At 51.4% G+C, this 20,777-nt stretch overlaps 3 protein-coding genes across 3 annotated transcripts in view; 2 read left to right on the forward strand and 1 right to left on the reverse strand.

Annotated features, from left to right (window-relative positions):
- Positions 1–20,777, forward strand: part of LOC139604082 (zinc finger protein 271-like) — a 205,972-nt gene that overhangs the window by 26,952 nt on the left and 158,243 nt on the right. The gene's annotated exons all lie outside the window — the stretch shown is intronic.
- Positions 1,684–2,613, forward strand: LOC139604068 (olfactory receptor 14I1-like). The gene has a single exon (XM_071455056.1). It carries the CDS (start codon positions 1,684–1,686, stop codon positions 2,611–2,613), a length of 930 nt encoding a protein of 309 aa, XP_071311157.1.
- LOC139604069 (hydrocephalus-inducing protein homolog) overlaps positions 18,502–20,777 on the reverse strand; it is a 48,777-nt gene continuing 46,501 nt past the window's right edge. Inside the window, exons 44-46 of the mRNA XM_071455057.1 lie at positions 20,146–20,306; positions 19,534–19,634; positions 18,502–18,947 (exon numbers count right to left, since the gene is read on the reverse strand). Coding sequence (XP_071311158.1) covers positions 18,502–18,947; positions 19,534–19,634; positions 20,146–20,306 — 708 coding nt within the window. The remainder of the gene's footprint in view (positions 18,948–19,533; positions 19,635–20,145; positions 20,307–20,777) is intronic.

A 20,777-nucleotide genomic window follows, 5' to 3' on the forward strand; every position in this document is an offset into this window, starting at 1 on the left:
CAGGATTGCACAAACCTCTCAGAGACTCCAAGGCAAAAGCCAAAGCCAAAGTCCTTTGAAAAACCTGCAGTCCCTGCAGGGAGCATTCAGGAGCCCCCAGGGCCATTGCTGAGCAAGGCTCCCCAGGGACTCCTTGCAGCAGATCCTTGAGGCCACTGGGATGTGGGCTGAGGGAAGCACAAGGGGCTGACAGTGCCCAGCCTGGCTGGGGCTGTGCCAGGAGGCCCCAGGGCCTCAGGACAAAGTGTCTCCTCCCAGCCCTTGCTGGCACAGACCCTGCTGTGGCCCCAGGGCACCAAGACTTGGCTTCTCTTTGTCCCCACCTGTCATCACTGCCTGCAGTTCTCTGCTCTGCCTGGGGCCTGGGGACACTTGCTCAGTCGTGTCCCTCTCTGGGACCCATTAGAAGTCCAAGAAAGTTTGGAGTTGGATTCTGCCTTGGAGTTCTGGAGAGGTTTCTTCAGCTCCCTCTCAGGGCCTGATGTTCAGGGCCTGAGCACAAAGACCCAGAGGCTGATTAAAGTCCTTGTGCTGTGTCTGTGCTGCTGAGCTGGGCTGGGCTCCTGGCCCAGAGGCAGCTCCTGGTCACCAAGAAGAGCTTCAAAAGCACATTTCTCTGGATGAGCAGCTCTTGTGCCAGCCCAGCAGGGCTGGGGCACTGCCTGCAGCCAGCCCGGGCACAGCCCAGAGGCACAGAGAGCTTCAATCAGTCAGGGCTGGGAAGGGGCTGAGAAGTTCCTGGGGCACAATCACTGCCAGCCCTTGGCACAGGAACCTCTGGCTGCAGGACAATGCAGCTGCAGCTCCTGGAGCCATCTCCTCAAGCTGGAACATGCCAATGCCTGCAGAGCCTGTGAGTGCATTCTCTGCTGGTCTCTTGTGCAGAGCAGCCAGGGGTGCCCAGGGCTGTCCTGCAGAGCAGGGTCCTGCAGCCCAGGGCGCTGTGCTGGGGCAGGGACTCTGCTGCCTGCCAGGGACAGCTCTCAGCCAGCCCTGGCAGCTGCTCCCAGCACTGGGGGACAAGATCTGGCTGGGAGGAGACAGCTGGTGAGGCTTGGAAGTGTTCTCCTTGTGTGGGGAGGATGCTGCATTGTTCAGGACTGCTCCCAGCATGGCATTTCACTGCAGAACATTTCCAAATAGATCACACAGGAAGCACAGTGAGGCAGTGGTTGCATAAAAGGGGAAAACCTGCTTTTTAAATCGACTGCCCTGGGTTGCCTTAATGGGAAACTGCCCATAGATATTCATCTCTCAGTTCAGGCTGAGAAAAATAAATAAAAAAATTCTCTTAGATCTGAAACAACTGGGCAGTTACAGAGATCAGCACAGGTCCCCTCAGAGTCACCATCAGTGTTGCTTTTTCAGCCTCCTCAGGGTTGCTCTGATGTTGCCATCAGAGTCTGCAGAGCCAGAGCTGCCCCTGGGCAGTGCCTGAGCTGGGAGGGCTCTGCAGGGCAGAGCTGAGCCCCCAGGGCTGGGCTGGGCTCTGGCAGCACTGGCAGGGCCCAGCCCTTGGCACAGGGAAGCAGCTGCTGGCAGGGACAGCTCCAGGCAGCAGAGCCCTGGGCAGGCAGTGGGGGGAAAGCGCCCCCAGGCTGTGCTGGGATATTTCAAGTCCTCTCCAAACCCAACTATTCCATGATTACGTTTTTTACAGATCCCTATGCCAAGACAGCACAAATGTCCAACAGCAGCTCCATCAGGCACTTCCTCCTGCTGGCATTGGCAGACACGCGGCAGCTGCAGCTCCTGCACTTCTGCCTCTTGCTGGGCATCTCCCTGGCTGCCCTCCTGGGCAACGGCCTCATCATCAGCGCCGTAGCCTGCGGCCACCACCTGCACACGCCCATGTTCTTCTTCCTGCTCAACCTGGCCCTCGCTGACCTGGGCTCCATCTGCACCACTGTCCCCAAAGCCATGCACAATTCCCTCTGGGACACCAGCAACATCTCCTACACTGGATGTGCTGCTCAGCTCTTTTTCTTTACGTTCTTCATCTCAGCAGAGTATTTCCTCCTGACCGTGATGTGCTACGACCGCTACGTGTCCATCTGCAAACCCCTGCACTATGGGACCCTCCTGGGCAGCAGAGCTTGTGCCCACATGGCAGCAGCTGCCTGGGCCAGTGCCTTTCTCTATTCACTGCTGCACACAGCCAATACATTTTCCCTGCCCCTGTGCCATGGCAATGCCCTGGGCCAGTTCTTCTGTGAAATCCCACAGATCCTCAAACTCTCCTGCTCAAAATCCTATCTCAGGGAACTTGGGCTTCTTGGTGTTATTACCTGTTTAGGACTCGGCTGTTTTGTGTTTGTTTTCTCCTATGTGCAGATCTTCAGGGCTGTGCTGAGGATCCCCTCTGAGCAGGGGCGGCACAAAGCCTTTTCCACCTGCCTCCCTCACCTGGCTGTGCTCTCCCTGTTTGTCAGCACTGCATTGTTTGCCTACCTGAAGCCCCCCTCCATCTTCTCCCCATCCCTGGATCTGGCCCTGTCAGTTCTGTACTCGGTGGTGCCTCCAGCCCTGAACCCCCTCATCTACAGCCTGAGGAACCAGGAGCTCAAGGCTGCAGTGTGGAGACTGATGACTGGATGGTTTCACAAACATTAAACTGCTGGACAGTTTCTCTAAATCAATTGAAATAAAAGTCATCTTCTATACTTCCTTTTAGTTTGATTGTGGGGTTTTTTTCCTTTGGTTAAGGTTTTCCATATTGTCCACAGAGAAATGTCACTTTTTGTGCTATTTCTCATTCTCTTTCTCTCCACCTTCCCTGTGGACACAGACTGTGTCAATGAGGGGCTGCACTCTTGGTGGCTTTAAAGTAACTAAAGGATGTCCCAGCAGAGTTTTCTGCAGAGATGCCCTTGTGTTGCCTTCTCTGGAGCTGCAGCAGCAATGTCTGTGTGCAGAGCTGGGGCAGATCAGTGCTGGCCCAGCAGCTGTGCCCAGCAGCAGCAGCAGCAGCACTTGGTGTTGCCAGTGCTGCTGCCGTGGCCCTGCCCCACTGCCCTGGTGGCCCTGGTGTTGCTGCAGGGCCTGAGTGCTCTCGGGGCCGGGCACAGCCCTGGGGGTGGCAGTGCCGGGGCTGCAGCAGGGACAGGCCCTGGGCACTGCTGGGGCAGCGCTGACGCCTCAGGCCAGGCCCTGGGGGCTCCAGGCTCCTTGCCCAGGCTCTCTCAAGAACACGGCCAGGCCAATGCTCACAGAAACCCCCATGAGCAGCCCCAGGCTGGCCGTGGGCAGGCTGGGGGCAAACAGCATGGCTGGGGCTCTGCAAGGGCCCTGGGGCAGACGGGAAGGAGCAGCAGAGCAGGGGCTGATCCATGCCCAGTGCGCTGCACAGCCCAGGGCAGCGTCCCAGAGCATCCTCATGCAGCTGCCAACAACATCCTCCCCTCTGCAGCCCTGGCCTCTCCCCCAGCTCACACAGGTGCCCCATCCTTGCAGGCACAGACACGGCAGCACTGCCTCAGCAGCCCCTGTTTGCATTGCACACAGCAGGGGCAGCACCCCCATGCTGTTGCTGTGGGGACATGAACCTGAGGGAGCACAAATGCCATCAGCCCCTGGGGCCAGCAAGGGCTGGGGGACACCAGGGAAACCACTCAGCTTTGTCCTGGCCTCTGCACTCAGCCAGAAAGTTTGTTCCCATCAGCTGGGAGTTTCCTGTGCCACTGCAGATGCTGTTGCTCAGAGCCAGGGCTGCCTGGCAGCCACCCCCAAACTGCCCTGAGTATTTCTTTGCCTTCATCTTTGCTTTCTTTCCTCTTTCCTAATCCAGATTTCTTCATGTTGCCCAGCCCTGTTCCCTCCCCTGCAAACAGCCCATCCCTGTTTGCCCTTTCCTCTCTGGCCCCACTCCCCATTGCAGTTCCTGACTTGGCCCCATGGGAACATCCCTTGGGCAGCAGGATCATCCTACAAGTGCTGCAGGAATTGTCTGCAGGCTCCTGCAGTGCCTGCTGCTGCTCCCTTGCCAGAGGCACCCCAGGCCAGGGGGGCACATCTGGGCTGCTGTGTCTGGCTCTGGGGCTCCCTGTTCTGGGCAGTGCGGAGGAGCTGCAGAGGCTCTGCAGGACTGACAGGATGGGCTTTGGGGCTGCCAGGAGATGTTGCTGTCGAGGAGGTCACGACATAAAGCAGAGACTACAAACTGTTTCAGTTGGCAACACTTTATTATTGAACATGGCTGATATTTATATACTTTCCAAATGCTTATGCTTCTTCTATCTTTACTATTGGCTACAATAAATCAACATAATACTATTGGTGAGAAGTTATAGTGACTTAACTAACTTTCAAAAAATGCTTCATCTAGCTGCAAAGTACTTTCATCTTTCTTCTCTCGGTCTCCTTGGTTACAGCCTTGGAGAGAGCTCCTTATCAGTTTCTTCTTACTTCTCAGCTTCTTCTCGCTCCTTTAGCTAACAGGCCCGCTGTTAGCCCCTTCCACAAGGAGAGGCTGAAGGACCTGGGCTGCTGGAGCTTCTGCAGAGGAGGCCCAGGGCTCATCCTGCAACTGCTCCAAGGGTGGTTCCAGAGAATCCCAGAATCAGGAAGGCTGGAAAAGGCCTTGGAGATCATCAAGTCCAACCTGTGCCCTGACACTGCCTTGTCTCCCCTGAGCCTCCTCTTCTCCAGGATAAACAATCCCAGCTCCCTCAGCCACTCTTCACAGGACTTGTGCTCCAGACCCCTCCCCAGCCTTGTTGCCCTTCTCTGGACATGCTCCAGCCCCTCCAGGTCCTTTCTAAACTGGGGGGCCCAGAACTGGACAGAGCACTCAAGGTGCTGCCCAACCAGTGCTGAGCACAGGGGAAGAATCCCTGCCCTGCTCCTGCTGGCCACACCATTCCTGATCCAGGCCAGGAGCCATTGGCCTTCTTGCCCACCTGGGCACACTGCTGCCTCATGTCCAGCCTGCTGTCCATCAGTCCCTGCAGGTCCCTTTCTGCCTGGCTGCTCTCCAGCCACTCTGTCCCCAGCCTGTAGAGCTGCAGGGGTTGTTGTGGCCAAAGTGCAGGACCCAGCCCTGGGACTTGTTAAACCTCACCTTGTTGGATTTGGGCCCTGGATCCAGCCTGTCCAGGGCCCTGTGCAGAGCCCTCCTACCCTCCAGCAGATCTACACTCACACCCAGCTTGGTGCCATCTGCAAATTTGCTGATCATTGACTCAATCCCCTCATGCAGACCATCAATGCAGATATTGAAATCCACGCTGGCTGGCTCTGATCCCTGAGCCATCCTGTGGGTGCCCTGTGATGGCACTCAAGGTGATCTGTTCCATAACCTTGCCGGGCACCCAGGTCAGGCTGACAGGCCTGGAGTTCCCCAGCTCCTCCTTCCAGCCCTTCCTGGGCATGGGCTCACACTGGCACCTCCAGTGCTCTGGGACCTCCCTGCTGAGCCAGGACTGATGGTAAATGATGGAGAGCAGCTTGGGGAGCTCATCCACAGCTCCCTCATCCCCCTAGGATGGATCCCATCTGCTCCCATACACCTGTGAGCATCTGAGTGGCTCAGCACGTCCCCAGCTGCTTCCTCCTGGATTCCAGGGGGCTGTTCTGCTCCCTGTGCCCATCTACCAGCTCAGGAGAAGACTTGTCCTGAGGACAGCCTGTCCTAATATTGAAAATTGAGACAAACAAGGTGTTAAGTAGCTCAGCCTTTTTCTTATCTTTAGTTACTATATTCTCTACTGCATCCAATAAATAGAAGAGGTTCTTCTTCTCCCTACTTTTGCAACAATATTTTTTTTATAATAGCATTTTTTTTTACAGAAGCCGCCAGGTTAAGTTCCAATTGAGCTTTCACATCTCAACCTTTCTTTCTGAATAACCCATCAAAATCCTTAAATGCTTCCTAAGTTGCCAGTCCTTTTATCCCCTGAGTTCCCACAAAAGCTCCATGGGCAGCCAGGCCAGTCATTTTCATCACCAGCTCATCTTTTGCCACACTGGGACAGGCTGCTCCTTCCCCCTTAAATCACCTTCTTGAAATGTGTGTCCTTCCTGGACCCCTTTGTTTTTAAGGGCTGTTTCCCTTAAAATTAATCAGGACCTGATTTGATACTCCCCAAATCCGCATCCTCAATAGGCCAAAGTCTGCCCTGCCTAATTCCACTGTAGAAGTTATGTTGTTGCCCCTCCTTCTTTCGCGGAACATTGAAAACTTGATTATTTCAAGTTTTCTGTGTGCCCCAGGCAGCCTCTGAGCCCCACATCTGCCACCAGCCCTTCTCTGTCTGTGAACAGCAGCAGACAGAGCTTTCCTTGGCAGTGGGAGTGTTACCAAAAATTCGGTAAAACAGAAAACTCCTTAACCCCAGTGTAGCACTAAGAAGCAGCATTCTTTATTCAGCTGGATGCACGGGGGAGAGCTCCTCCCAAAGCCCTGCAGGCTGAGTACAGGAAAGTTTCTGTTTATTTTCTGTATTTTGCACACATATTCATTGATTGTCCCGGACTAAACATACATATGATAATCATTTCCCCAAAATCATTAGCATATTCCCCCTCCCCTTTACTCATGCGTTCTTCTCTCCTGGGGGTCTCTCTGGTGGTCCCTGGTGGTCGTGGACCCCAATGTTCCAGTGGGCCTGGCGGAGCTGGCAGGACCCTGAGGCTGCTGAACTTCCAGTTCCCCTTCTCACACAATGGGCCTTGTGTGGTTTCCACAGGCCTGGGGATGTGGAGAACAAGCTCCAGGTGTGAGCTCACCTGGTGTAGCCAATTGATCATCTGGTAACATGAGGTCACAGAGTGGGCTATGACATCACAGAGTGGGGTATGTGAGGTCATTGAGAAGCTATGACATCACAGGCCATATCTGTGACACCACACAGCAGAATTCTGACATCATAGAGCAGATGATGACATCAGAGATTTGGCTGTGACATCAGAGACCAGCTGTGTGACATTAGAGAAGGGGCTGTGAGCTCACAGAGCAGGCTGTGACATCCCAGAGGGGCTGTGTGCCATCCCAGAGGGGCTGTGTCAGGTCACTGGCTTGGTCACTCGGCCCCAGCTCCCCCTCACAGTTTCTCCCAACAAGTCCAATGCTGTCCATGCCCAGCGGGGTCCCTGTCCCCCAGGATCCCCCCGGCCCACCTGGAGCCACAGCCTCCACCAAAGGATGTTCCACAGGATCCACCCCAGAGCCTGACACAGGGACAAGGGGCCAGGGCTGTGTGACCAGGATATCAAGGAAATGGATTATCCAGGTCACTGTGGCCTGGGTTGGGTTGCCCAGGGCAGGAAAGATGTCTGGCAGCTGGAGCAGGGTCTGGGAAGGGCCTCCAAGGTGGGGCTGGAGCCCTTGGGCTGTGAGCAGAGGCTGAGGGAGCTGGGCTTGTCCAGCCCAGAGCAGGGAAGGCTGAGGGGCTCCTCATCCCAGCCTGGCAGTGCCAGCAAGGAGGGGATGGAGAACACAGAGCCAGGCTCTTCACCGGGGCCTGGTGGGAGACAAAAGCCAATGGGTGGGAGGGGAAAGAGGGGAGATCAGCCAGGACAGGAGGAGATGAAATGAGTCAGGCTGGTTTCAGCATTTCCTCAGTACCAAAAGCAGCCTGACCTCCCTTCTCCATCCACCACTGACAGCTTTGCAAATCAGGAATTGTTCTGAGCTGTTTTGCCTCCACTTCAGGATGAGCATCCTGATACAAGAACTTAATTGTGTTTATATCCATCACAGAACCATGTTTATCTGAAATTAATTTTAGTATGTAAATCACTTGTGGATGGTGGACTCATCAGATGCAGCTGGGACATTGTGCATAGCTCAGGGAAGAGCGTGATTGTTATTAAATTGTGTCCTGTTCAACCATGGTCTCTTTGCTATGAAGAGAAACTTTCTGTGCCTCTGAGTCTCACCAGTTCCTGACCTCCAAAGGACACAAACCTGATGAGTTGTGGCTCCCACTCCAGTGGTGGCACTTGGGCATTCCTCCATAGCCAGAGCAGAACTCCCTTGTCCCAGAGAGTCCCTGGCAATGCAGGGATGAAGGAAACAGGACAGGCTGTGGGGATCAGGGGCAGGGCAGAGCCAGGGAGAAGAATGACTTTTGCATTTAATGGAGCTGTGCCTTCCCTTGGCTTTGTTGGCTGACAAGAAATGAACATCCCTCTGTGTCTCAGGCAGCTCCCTCTCCAAGTAAAGCAGGTGGGATTTGGAGCCATGGAGCTGAAAGCTGCAGGTGCAGCCTGGGCTAGAGGGAGCTCAGATTTGCACAAGGCTGCTCTGAGTGCCAGGGCTTGGATGGGGGAAATGGTGGGGTGGGGGTAGGGACAGAGTCTGATTGATTGTCAGCAATAAAGGGTCTTGATTTTCATATCTATTCAAACTGCATGAGGAGGTACTTGGATTCAGTATCAATTGGAGGCTGCACATATCAATGAATTAACAGTAAAACAAAACTAAACAGGACCTAAAAAATCTTTTCTTACTGTCTTTTTAAGTATCATGTATTCACTTTGAATACACTACTGAGATCTACTTAACCACAAAGTCTTTGAAAATTAAAATCAAATGATTCCCAGAGGCTTGGCTTGTTCAGGTGTTCTGAATGTTCATGAGCCCTGGGACACTGAATTCCTGCACTGAAGAGCTGAAGGCTGAACAAGCCTCTGGAGCAGTGAAATTCAGCAGCAGCCTCCAAGTTGCTGAGGATGTCAGCAGCCCCCAGTGAGGCCATCCCTGCCCAGAGACCGTGGGGGAATGGGCAGACAAGGAGAGCGTCCCTGGGGCTGGGGCAGCACAACTCAGAGGCACCAGCGGCTCCAGCTGGGCAATGGAGTGTGGAATGTGGCTGGGAAAGCCCTGCCTGGGCTGGGCCAAGCAGCACAGACAAGCCCTGACCCCCATCCCCCAAACAATTCTCTCGAGGAGACATTAAAAGGAATTACAGTTGTTTGTGTGCTCTGAGTTGGACTCACTGGAGAAATACTGACAAGAGCTTCTCAGGAGCTCAAAAGAACAAAGCCTTTACTGGCAAAATTAGAAAATCAAATAAATTTTGCCAAAACGCTTAGTAGGACATTCGATCAACAAAAAAAACATTTTTCAAAGCATTAACTTGGCCCATTCAACTTCACAAACTCGTAGTTTGTTCAATTTTCAGTTAATCAAAATTTGCAAGAGGACAGAAATAGAAGAAGACCCAGGAAGAGAGAAAAATGTGTTTTAGAGAAGCACAAAAACAGCTACCAACTCCTGGATTCCAGCAGTGTTCAGATGGAAATTCCAAGAGGATGCAGGATCAAGATGTGTGCTTGCCTTGTGGTCAGCCTTCAATACCCCTTGGTCTCCCTGGGCCCTTCCCCCAGGTGGGGCTTGGGCTCATTTGGTCCCTCAGGAGCTGGGCTGGGGCTGCAGAGGTGGCTGTGGAGCATTGCCTGTGCTGTGCCAGGGACTGGCAGCCACTGCTGGGCTGGGATAGAGGCTCTGGGGGGATTGGGGTTCCAGGGCAGGGCAGGGCTGGGCTTCCAGGGCAGGGCAAGGCTGGACCTGCCCCTTCCTCCCCCACATATGAAATATTTTGAATCAACAATCTCCTCCAGTCTCTCTCTCACAGTAAGGCAATGTTGGAGATGAAATCCCAATTCTGGCCATGGACAGCTGGCTGAGAAGAACAGTTCTTTTCATTAGGAAGGAAAGCACAGAAACCCAGTGTTTGGGGACCCTCACTAGGATAAGGCCATCCAGACTTGTCAGGAATGGGAGATTTTGTCTTGGAGCAGTCTTTGGACATAAGGAATTTTGGAGGTGCGTTCCCAGTCTTGGCCATGAGTGCCTGGAGAAGCAGGACAGTTCTTTCCCATAGGAAGGAGAGAGAGCATGGACCCTTCCCCAATGTTTTGGGGACAGATGAGAGGTGACCCTTGTGAAACCATTGCCAGCCAGACTTGTTCTGGCAATATTCCTCTGGGAACAATCTCTGGATATATGGAAATTTGGAGGTGAAATCCCAATTCTGGCCATGGCTGCCTGGAAGACAAGGACAGTTCTTTTCCATAGGAAAGAAAGCACAGAGCCCCAGTTTTTCAGCAGCAGTTGGGAAGTGACCCTCAACATGCCATGGTCAGCTGGACCAGCCAGGCAGTCCATGGGAGGCCAAACTACCCAGATCTGTTCTTTGTCCCCTTGGTTTTATGGGGCCCCACAATGTCACAATGGCCGCTTGATTACAAGAAGACCTGCAGTATCACAATGGACCCTTGGTTCAATGGGGTCCCAGAGTGTCGCAATGGTCCCTAGGTTCCAAAGACCCTGCAGTGTCACAATGGTCTCCGTGGTTCCCCAGGCCCCACAATGTCATGGGACTCCTCTGTTCCATGAGCCCTGCAGTGTCACAATGGACCTTTGGACCCTGGGACTTTGCTGTGTCACAATGGCCTCCTTTGGCTCCACAGTGTCACAATGGACCACTGATGACACAAGGCCCTGCAGTGTCACACTGGAGCTTTGGTTCCATGCAGCCCTGCAGTGTCACAAAGGCCTTTTGGTGTCGCGGGGCCCCACAGCATCACAATGGTCCACTTGGTTCTGTGGGGACCCCCAGGGTCACAATGGTCTCACTGGTTCCATGAGGCCTCACAGTGTCACAATGCTTTGCTTATTCCATGGGGCCTCACAGTGTCACAATGGTCTCCATGATCCCATGAGTCCCCTCAGTGTCACAATGGCCCCTTGATTCCATGAGGCTGTGAAGTGTCTTAGTGGTCTCTCCATTGCTTCATGAGGCCTTGCAATGTCACAATGAACCTTTGGCTCCATGGGGTCTCGCAGTGTCACAATGGCCCCTTGGTTCCATGACATCCCAAAGTGTCACAATGGTCTCCACAGTTCCATGAGGCCCTGTGGTGTCACAAATGGACCCTTGGTTTGATGGGGCCTCTAAGTGTCACAATGATCCCTACATTCCATGGAGCCACACAGTGCCAGTATGGCCCTCTTGATTCCATGAGGCCCCACAGTGTCACAATGGTCCCTTGGTCTCACAAGGCCCCACAGTGTCACAATGCTCCCTTGGTTCCATGGGCCCTGTGCTGCTGCATTCCCCCCTCCCCTTCTCAGGCCGCCCTGCCAGATGAGAAATGCTCCTTGGGGCTCGGCCTTGGCCAACAGCCCCTGGGCTCAGCTCCTCTGCAGCTCATCACAAACACTGTCTGCTCCAGGCACTGCTGCTGCCCAACCAGCTCCTGCTTTCTGGAGGAGCAGCCCTGGGAACTGGTTTTGTTCCCTCAGTGGCACAACATCCCTGTTCTCACACTGCCAAAGAAAGCTGTGGATGCCAAGTGCAGCCAGGATGACTTAACCTTTCCTAAATTTCCTGTAGGTAAGGTTAAGTCACAAGGTCTAAGTGAAGTTAAACACTGCTAAGAGTTTTTTTTTTTTCCTGCTAAGAGTTGTTTTTTTTCCTGTTTAATATAAGTTATAAGCTGAGTTAATACTGTTAAATGTTAATCCTCTGTTAAATTGCAAAATCATAGGTTATAAGATTATAACCTATAAGTTATATAGGTTATAATCATAGGTTATAAGATTAAATCCTGCTAAATGCTGTTCTTTTGCTAAAATTTGAAATTGAAGGTATCAGTTAAGGTTCAGGTATAAGTTAAGTCCTTTTAAGTTTGAGCTCTGTTAAGCTTTCGGGCCGCATTCCTTTCATCCAGGGTGAAGGAGCCCTGGCCCAGGCTCTGGCCCTGGGGGACACGGGGACACTACCGGGGGGTCCCTGTCCCCCTGTGCCACCCCCAGGGCCCCGGCCCCCATCCCCGTGTCAGGCTCTGGGGTCGATCTCGTGGAACATCCTCTGGGGGAGGCTGCGGGGCCAGGGGCAGGGGGACCCGGGGGGACAGGGGACCCCGCTGTGCACGAGCAGGGTTGGACTGCTCTGGGGGGAACTGTGAGCGGGGCCGGGGCAGAGTGACCTCCCCAGGGACCTCACACAGCCCCTGTGATGTCACACAGTCCCTGTGATGTCACACAGCCCCTGTGATGTCACACAGCGCCTGTGATGTCACACAGCCCCCATGTGATGTCACACAGTCCCCATGTGATGTCACACAGCGATCTCTGTGATGTCACACAGCCCCTGTGATGTCACACAGTCCCCTGTGATGTTACACAGCTGCTCTGTGATGTCACAGAAGACTCTGATGTCAACGAGTCACACTGCGATGTCACAGTTTGTTCTGTGATGTTACAGGCTGCTCTATGATGTTACACAGCCACCCGGTGATGTCACAACCCACTCCCTCATGTCACAGAGCCACCCTCTATGATGGCAAGATCTGCTCTATGGCCTCACACTATGATGTCACAGACAGCTGTGTGATGTAACACCCCCCTCAGTGATGTCACAAAACCCTCTCTGTGATGTCATACTGCCACTCTGTAATGTCACAGCACACACTTTGACCTCACAGCCAGCTCTATGATGTCATGCAGCCATGCCATGATGTCACAGCCTGCTCTGAGATGTCACACAGAATCCCCTCTATGATGCTGTAGCTGCTCAGTGATAGCAGACCTCACACAACAAACTCTGTGATGTCATAGCCCAATCTTTGACCTCACACAGCCCACTCTGTGCTGTCACACAGCCCCTTGCTGACATCACAGCTGCTCTGTGCCTCCATGACACAGGCACAGAGGAGCTGCTGTGACACAGCCCCCTCTGGGACATGCCACAGCCTCTGCCAGTGCTGAGCCCCTGTGAGCTCTGTCTGTGCCCTGCTGGTGTCCCTGAGGGGCCCTGGCAGTGCCCCAGGGCACACACAGGGCAACGCTGGGGCTGCCCCGCTCCTGCCCTGTCCCCAACAGCTCTGCCAGTGCCTTTAGGGGACACAAAGGCTGAGCCAAAGGGTGAGAATTGCAGAAGGGGCTGAGCTGGCAGGGCCCATTGGGATCAGCCCGTCCAGCCCCCGGCCCTGCACAGTCCCCCCAACAATCGCAGCCTGGGCAGCCCTGGGAGCGGTGTCCAAAGGCCTCTGGAGCTCCGGCAGCCTCGGGGCTGTGCCCATTCCCTGGGGAGCCTGGGCAGTGCCCGAGCCCCCTCTGGGGGAAGAAGCTTTTGCTGATCCCCAGCCCAGCCCTGCCCTGGCCCAGCTCCAGCCGTTCCCTCGGGTCCTGTCCCTGCTCACCTGGGCAGAGATCAGAGCTTGCCCAGAGCAGCTGTGGCTGCCCCTGGATCCCTGGCAGGGTCCAAGGCCAGGCTGGATGGGGCTTGGAGCAGCCTGGGATAGTGGAAGGTGTCCCTGCCCAGGGCAGAGGGTGGAATGAAATGAACTTGAAGGTCTCTTTCAAACCAAGCCATTCTGTGATTCTGTGATTTTTGGGAGAGATGCTGAAGCTCTGGCTCAGCTTTATCTCAGACCCAGCAGCAGCCATGGGTGGGATCATCACATCCTCCCATTCCCTGAGGCGGGAACTCACCCAGTGGCAGTGTGAAACATGCCAATCACATGTTAAAATTTTAGAAGTTTAATAGTAATAAAACAGTAATAAAAATTAGAACAATAAGAATTTGGACAATCAAAGTTAGGACAATAAAAGACAATAAAAGCAAAGAATTAGGGATGTCCAGGTGCTTTGCTCTGCCACAAAAGCACACTTTGCTAACAAAGGAAGGAACCCTTAAAAGAAATAGCCTGTCGCATATTCATATATCTCATACATGATTCAAACATTCCTTTCACACAAAGGGTGTCTTCTGCTTAATTTCTGCTGCCCCCCCTCATCTTGTAAATCAATTTCTTGGCTCCTAGAAGTCTGGAAGAAGTCTGGATTGTCCCGATAAGGGGGCAATACTTCTTCTTTTGGTGTCTTGTTGCTGTTATCTTTTTGTGAAGAGTTTCTTGGTTATCTTATCCATTCCTTGTGCTAGTTACAAAAAGTATCTTACATCACATAATTTTTATTTTAATACTATGCTATAGCCTAAAATTATATTTACCACACTGCTTAAAAAGATTAATACAGCACTACAAAAAAACTAATACAAGAAAACTTTCCAACATAACATATGTAGTATTCATTTTAATACCTGTGAAGGGCCAATCACATAATACGCATTTTTTCACAATCAATAACAGATACACATCACATTCTGTCAACTCTCTAGGGTAAAATCTTTTTAAAGACATACCTATAGGGATAACTTTATTCCCTACAGATCCTTAGAAGTACTGCACAGGCTGTGATTAAGTCAAAGAAAGTATGGCAATATACCAATATTTTTTCCCACCACCCTATATGCAACTTATTTATTAAGTATTCATACAGTATGTCAGTTGGACACCAAAAGAGAATACCTGCATCAGCAGCAGCTGAAAACAAAGCTAGAATCTAAGTTGACACATTTCAAAATTTAATTTCTGGGCTTTAAAAGTTATTTAGCTCAATCCAGAAAACAGTTTAATCTCCTACTGATAAAATAAATATTCTCATTACAACACATTTTCCAGTGATGCAGCTACTGTTAGACAACAAGAGGAAACATATAGGCAGGCAGATTCCTTGCTCCTCTCTTTGTCGTCTCAATAAATTTGCCACCATTAAGATAAATCATGAGAAGCTGCTAGAACACAAAATTCTCTTCCAATTACATACATGAAAATATCTTCTATTTATTCTTCCCAAGTTAATTTGTAAGGCTTTCATAAAAGATTAGAATTATGGTCTTCTCTACTCCAAATGGAAAATGTTTCATTAGACTAATTCAAGACAAGACTTCACTTTCAACTCGTAACACGTGAGAATGTCACATGAAAGCTGATAAGCAGATTCTGGCCAGAGCACTGGTGTACCTGCTTCAGGCTGGAGCCCCCTGACTGAGTTCTTTTGGCATGTGTTTGGAGTGTCTTACATTTAAACCATGCAAGAGCAAGTCAAAGGCAGGCATCATAGAAATAGCTACTATATAAAAAAGGTAACATATTTTATTATAAAAACTATGCTTTTCAAAGCTGAAAATCTTTGTGCTGAGCTTGAGACTGCACTGTATGGCTGACACGAGGCTTTGGTCACAGATTATGCATGAACAATCCAGAACCTCCTGAATTCTTCATGAATTTGTATCTTGTGTATTTTGTCCTTGCCCACACAAGCTAGAAAATTAAGAAAAACATGCACAATGATAAAGAAAACACAGTGCAATTTAGGAACCATTCAAGAAAATCATGGTTCATTTACCTATATGTTATATCCAGGGACAACTCAAACAATTGCGGCTGAAGAACTTATACCATTAACTTTATTACAAATTTTCAAAGGCAGGTGGATTTGCTCTTCCTGCTCAAACAATTTAACAGGATTCTTGCTATTGGCAATTAAATTATTATTTAATTCTACCTTAATATGATTTTAAAGATTCATTATGGCTCTAAAACTGTAGAATACTGTGTGCTTTGTGGATAAATAGGCCAGGGAACAGTTAACAATTCTAGGGATTTATGTCTATCATATTGATTGGTCAGGGTAACATGTGAGCTCCTGTAAAATCCTTCTACAAAACATTATAGTTTATCACACTGTCCTAGGCTGACTATGTGATGCTTTTATCCCCAATAATCTGTTCTGTTTATGCTGAATAATAAGTTTTGCACCTTTAAGACTTGTTCCAAGAGCGAAGTGGGGAGAGAAGAAGCACAGAGTTTTGTTTTCAGACACTGCACTCACTCCTCCACATTCCTGCTCCTGGACTGTGTTGTCTGCAGATGGACAGACACTGGGACAGAGCTCTCCTTTGTTTTAGTTAGTTTTAGCTAGCCGAGGCAAAAAAGTTCCCTGGACTGTGGGTTTTTTTACTTTTCTTTGGACCTGTTTAGACCTGCTCTGGACTGACCACCCAGAAGAGCACCGGCAGCTGCACCTGTGGCTCACCAGGCCAGGCTTGGGCTGCGGCATTTCCAGCACCAGAGGGACTGATCAGAGCCTGAGTGAGCTGAGCTGCAACCTGGGGAGGGACTTTCTGAGTTTGTCATCTCTTTTCCAGCAGTAAGAGGTTTTATTGATTAATCTTGTTTAGGTTTTCCTGTTTAATAAACAGGTTTTTCCACTTTTCTCCAAGGAGGTATTTTTCCCCGACTGGCCAGGGGAGAGGCTGATTGAATCGGCTTCCTAGAGGAACCCCTTAGGGGATTCTCTCCCAAATTTACCCTGAACCAGCACACATACTTAACTTGAAAGGATTGTCTGTCTTTACCAGGTGTTAACTTCAAAGAATCCCAGAATCAATGAGGTTGTAAGAGATCACTGAGATCGTTGCCTCAAGCTTTGGACCAAACACCACCTTGTCAAACAGACCAGAGCACTGAGTGCCACATCCAGCTGGTCTTTGAACATATTCAGAGACCCTGGGCAGTGCCTTCCAATGCTTAAGAAACCTTTCTGTAAAGAAATTCCTCTGATGTCCAACTTAACCTCCCTGGTGCAGCTGAAGACTGTGTCTTCTTGTCCTGTCACTGCTTGTCTGTGAGGAGAGCCCAATCCCCATCTTACTACAACCTCCTGTCAGGGTGGTGTAGAGAGCGACAATGTTCCCCCTGGGCCTCCTTTGCTCAAGACTGAGCCCTCCTGAGCTCCCTCAGTTCTCTCAGGCATTTCTCATCAGACTTATTCTCTAGACCCTTAACCAACTTCCTTTCTCTTCTCTGGATTTGGTCCAGATCCTCAATGTCTTCCCTTGGATGATGCCAGGATGGGTCAGAGGGCAGATCTGCTGGAGGACAGGAAGGCTGCAGAGGGCCCTGGACAGGCTGGATCCATGGGCTGAGACCACTGGCATGAGGTTAAACAGGACCAAGTGCTGGGTTGTACACTTTGGCCACACTCACCCTCTGCAGCTCCCAGCTGTGGAAAGAGTGGCTGTGAAGCCGATTGACAACAACTGAACCTGAGCCCAGGTGTGCCCAGGTGGGGAACAAGGCCAATCGGCAGCCTGGCCTGTATCAGCAATAGTGCAGCCATCAGGATCAGGGCAGTGATTGTCCTGTGCTGGGCACTGATGAAGAACATCTCGAGTGCTGTGTCACTTTCTGGGGCCTTCAACAATAATTAAAATTTCTCAAGCAATTGCTTTATTCATTATTTATTTGCCTCCCTTCCCTGCTTGGCTGTGACCAGAACTACACCAAAAGGAAAGTGCCTGCAGCTGAGGTAAAGCTGTCCTTGGGTATCTGGTTCTGTTTGTTGCTGCTGGTGGTGTTGTTTGTTTGCCTTGCTGTACATATTGGTAAAGAACTGTTACTCCTCTTCCCGTATCTTTGCCTGAAAGCCCCTCAATTTCAAAATTATAATAATTTGGAGGGAAGGGGGTCACATTCTCCATTCTAGAGAGGTCCTGCAGACATCTGTCTTTCAAACCAAGACAAGCTGACAATCAACAATTTATTAACAATTGTTTATTAACAACTAATTGAGAATTATCAATTACTTATCAATCTAATAAACAGCTAATTAACTTAGGTAACTAAAAGGTAAGATAGAGGTCTTCACTGGAGCTTGAAAGGGTACTGCAGGGGTCCCTGCTGAAGGGACCATCAGCAGCAGAAGGCACGGTGTTGCCGGCTCCTGCCGGATGCTCCAGCTGACACAAACGCTGTCCCTCGGGTGCTGCTCTCCACAGCCACTCCTTCTTGGCTCCCTGGCCTTTCTCTGTCAGCTCTAATGGTTCACCAAGAGTCTTCTCCTCCCGGGCTCTGCCTTTCACAATCACCCGCCCCATCTTCTGAGCCGGCTTCAGGTTAGGAATCCTAGGAAGAAAGGGACTGCTATGAGCCAGACGAGTATTTTCAGCCAGCCACTTTTCTGTATCCTTGCAGAGCACACAGTGTTGCATCCTCTCTCTGTGCAAGCAGTAAGGAGCAAATTGAACAACAGCACTCGCTGCATGGAGGCTGCAGAGGTGCAAGGGCAGGAATGTGACCAGTTAAATGCCTGGGGACCAACCACAGCACACGGGGTTCCATGCAGAGAAACAGGCCTTGCTTGTCTCAAAAGGAAGCAGAGCTAGGGACTGGCTGGTCCCTGGATCTCTCCTGCCAGATTTCGCAACCCTCCAGGAGCTCAATGTTCCATGCAGTGTCTTTTCCCAGTGCCTCCCTACCAAGGCCAGATGATGATCTTTCTGTGCTCCTGTGGGTGCTTCTGCCACCTCTCTGGGGCTGCCTGTCTCCTACCTCCCCATCCCAGTCAGAGGCACTGAAGGGAGGGTGTTAAGGGATGAACCAGGCTGTGCTTGGTGATGCCCAGCAATAGAACAAGAGCAATGGGCAGAACCTGAACAGGGAATTCCACCTGAACCTGAGGAAGAACATCTTTCTGTTCAGGTGACAGATAGCCCAGAGAGGGTGTGGAGTCCCTCACTGGAATTATTGCAGAGCCCTGTGGACACAACCCTGTGCCACGTGCTCTGGGATGACCCCACTTGAGCAGGGAGGTGGGACCAGATGACCTACTGTGGTCCCTTCCACCCTGTCCCACCCTGTGATTCAGTGACACTCATCAGAAGTGTGAGTTGGCAAGGGCGAAGATGCTTCCCACCTGCACAGCAGGGTGGTCTTAAAATTCCCGGTGCACTTTGGGGAGAACTGCAGGTGAAAGGTCTGCTTCTGACCAGGAGCAATGGTGCCATTGTAGGGGTTGATGGAGAACAGGTCATGGATAACATTTGGAAAGACTTCCAGGGAAGAAGTGGCACGCTGCAGAGAGAGGTGCTTTTGTTTCGAGCGGCGCAGCTTCTTGGAGCGGTGCTGCTGCTTGGGCTGCTCCTGCTGCTGTTCGGAATCCTGCTGCTGCTCGGAATCCTGCTGCTGCTTGGCGGGTTGCCGCAGGTGCCGCACTTTAGGAGGCTTCTCATGAGGATGGTCCTGCTCCCACCAGAAAAGACGCAGCAGCTTTCTGCGATGCTTTACAGTATCATCGCAGAGGAACCGACCTGTAGGGAGGAAGAGGACGCCTTTCAAAGACAAAATCCTGTGTTCCCAGCAGCTCTGCCTCCTGCTGCAGGTCGGTGGGAGGGAGCTGGGATGCACTTGGAGCATCTCTGGCCAAGTCCTTTATTCTAGCAGGAAATAGAGCGTCTGGGAGCAGGGTCTCTGCCTGCAGCACACACTCCTGTGCCAAAGCAAGGAGTTTGGTTTTAGACAGTGACTTTGCATTTGCCCTGGAGTGGGGAACTGAACACAGACACTGGCTGCAGGGCAGCTCACTCATTACACCACTGTTTTTCCCAGTCTCAGACTTCTCCAAGAGATGACCTGATGTCCCCCTTCCCAGTTCTGACCCAACACGTGGCTCTCCCCAGAGCCTGGCTCAGCTCCTCTGCAGAGCAGAAGTGACAGGGCAAGAACAGAAGAGGCTGACAGGCAAGAGGGGGACAAGGAGAAAACTCTCCAGCTGCAGCTGGGAAGATGCTGATGAAAGTGGATGTGTGGACAAGGATAAAAAAGCAATTCAAGTTTTGGAGTGAAGTGGCAGGCTCTTCTCCCCAGGCCCTCAGCTACTAAGTGAAACGCTCTTACGCATCAGAGTGATTGAGTACGGCTTCTTCACTGGTTCACTCTCTGCAGCCTTCTCCCAGGAGTATTCCAGGGCTACCTCCCCTGTGTTGTGAATACTGAAACTGAAAAGCAAGAAGGAGGAATAAAAAAAAAAAGTCCAGTAAGTATAAAGCAAATATTACACTAATATTGTCTGATGGACTGCTGGTACCACTTTCTCCTGAGCAGCGTCTTCTTCCCCAGGCAACCCTGCCATTACCAGACTGCTGTCCTGGGTGGCCCAAGAAAGTATTTCAAAGTCTGGAATTTTAAGAGGAAAGGGCCAACATGGTGCCCAGGACATTGAAGCTAAGATGCTCACTCTTAGTTTAGGTCTTGGTTTGACTGCAAAGTTTTTCTTGAGCAGATGAGGACAGGTGACATGCAGTGAAAGCAAACCCATGACTGCTCTCAGGAGAAAGGTATGGCAGCATTGAACCTCTCCTGACCACCATCTCCCACTTGGCTTTGCGTGCACGTAAAAGGGCCTGTGCTGGTTTGGGCTGGGGAAGAGCTCTGGGAAGCAGGCACTGGGTCAGCCCTGGGCAAAGGCAGCTCCCACCCGCAGAGCCCTGCCTGGCCTCCAGCACTCACATGGCTGTCCTTGTCTGGAAGGGCAAGGTATCACTGAACTGAACCATGGTCGTGCTCAGTTTGAACTGGGTGTAGGCAACAACAGCACTGAGGTACACCTCGACCTCCTGGCTGCTCTCCTCCAGCACAGTGTGAGCCGGTTCCGTGGCTATCTCGACCACCTGCAAACAGAGGAGGGAGGAATCACTGAGCAGAGCCCACAAAGTCGGGCTGAGAAGGGCAATCTTTTGGCCTCCAAGATCAGCTTCACAGAGGGACTAGAAAGCACCATTCACTTTTACTTCACTGGAAAGGTGACAAAATTAGGACTGTTCTGCTACAGCAGTTGTTTCTACCCACTGCTCAAAGCAGCCACTGCCACAGCTGTTAATATAGCCATGGAGACTACAGCTGCATTCCAGTCCCTGTACTTCAACCTTGTAGAGGAACTGGCTTTTATCCTGGTCCCCTATAAATCCAGTAGGTCTCAAAATTAGGATTAAGTTCCCCTGCTGCAGCTCTGTGGATGGAGAACCCCAAGACTGAAGAGTTCTAGAAAGCACCTTTTCCTTCTTGTCTTAGGAGAAAGCGCTCTCCAGATGTCATGTCTGGAGCAATAGCCACTGCTGGGAGCTGGGGATGGACATTTTGGG

This window comes from Agelaius tricolor, unplaced genomic scaffold (assembly GCF_023055355.1).
Source record: "Agelaius tricolor isolate 1412-34295 unplaced genomic scaffold, bAgeTri1.0.p SCAF_43, whole genome shotgun sequence".
Classification (NCBI taxonomy): Eukaryota; Metazoa; Chordata; class Aves; order Passeriformes; family Icteridae; genus Agelaius; species Agelaius tricolor.

What these genes read in the sequence shown, in the direction of transcription:
- LOC139604068 (XM_071455056.1), top strand. Translation starts at nt 1,684, where the DNA reads ATGTCCAACAGCAGCTCCATCAGGCACTTCCTCCTGCTGGCATTGGCA.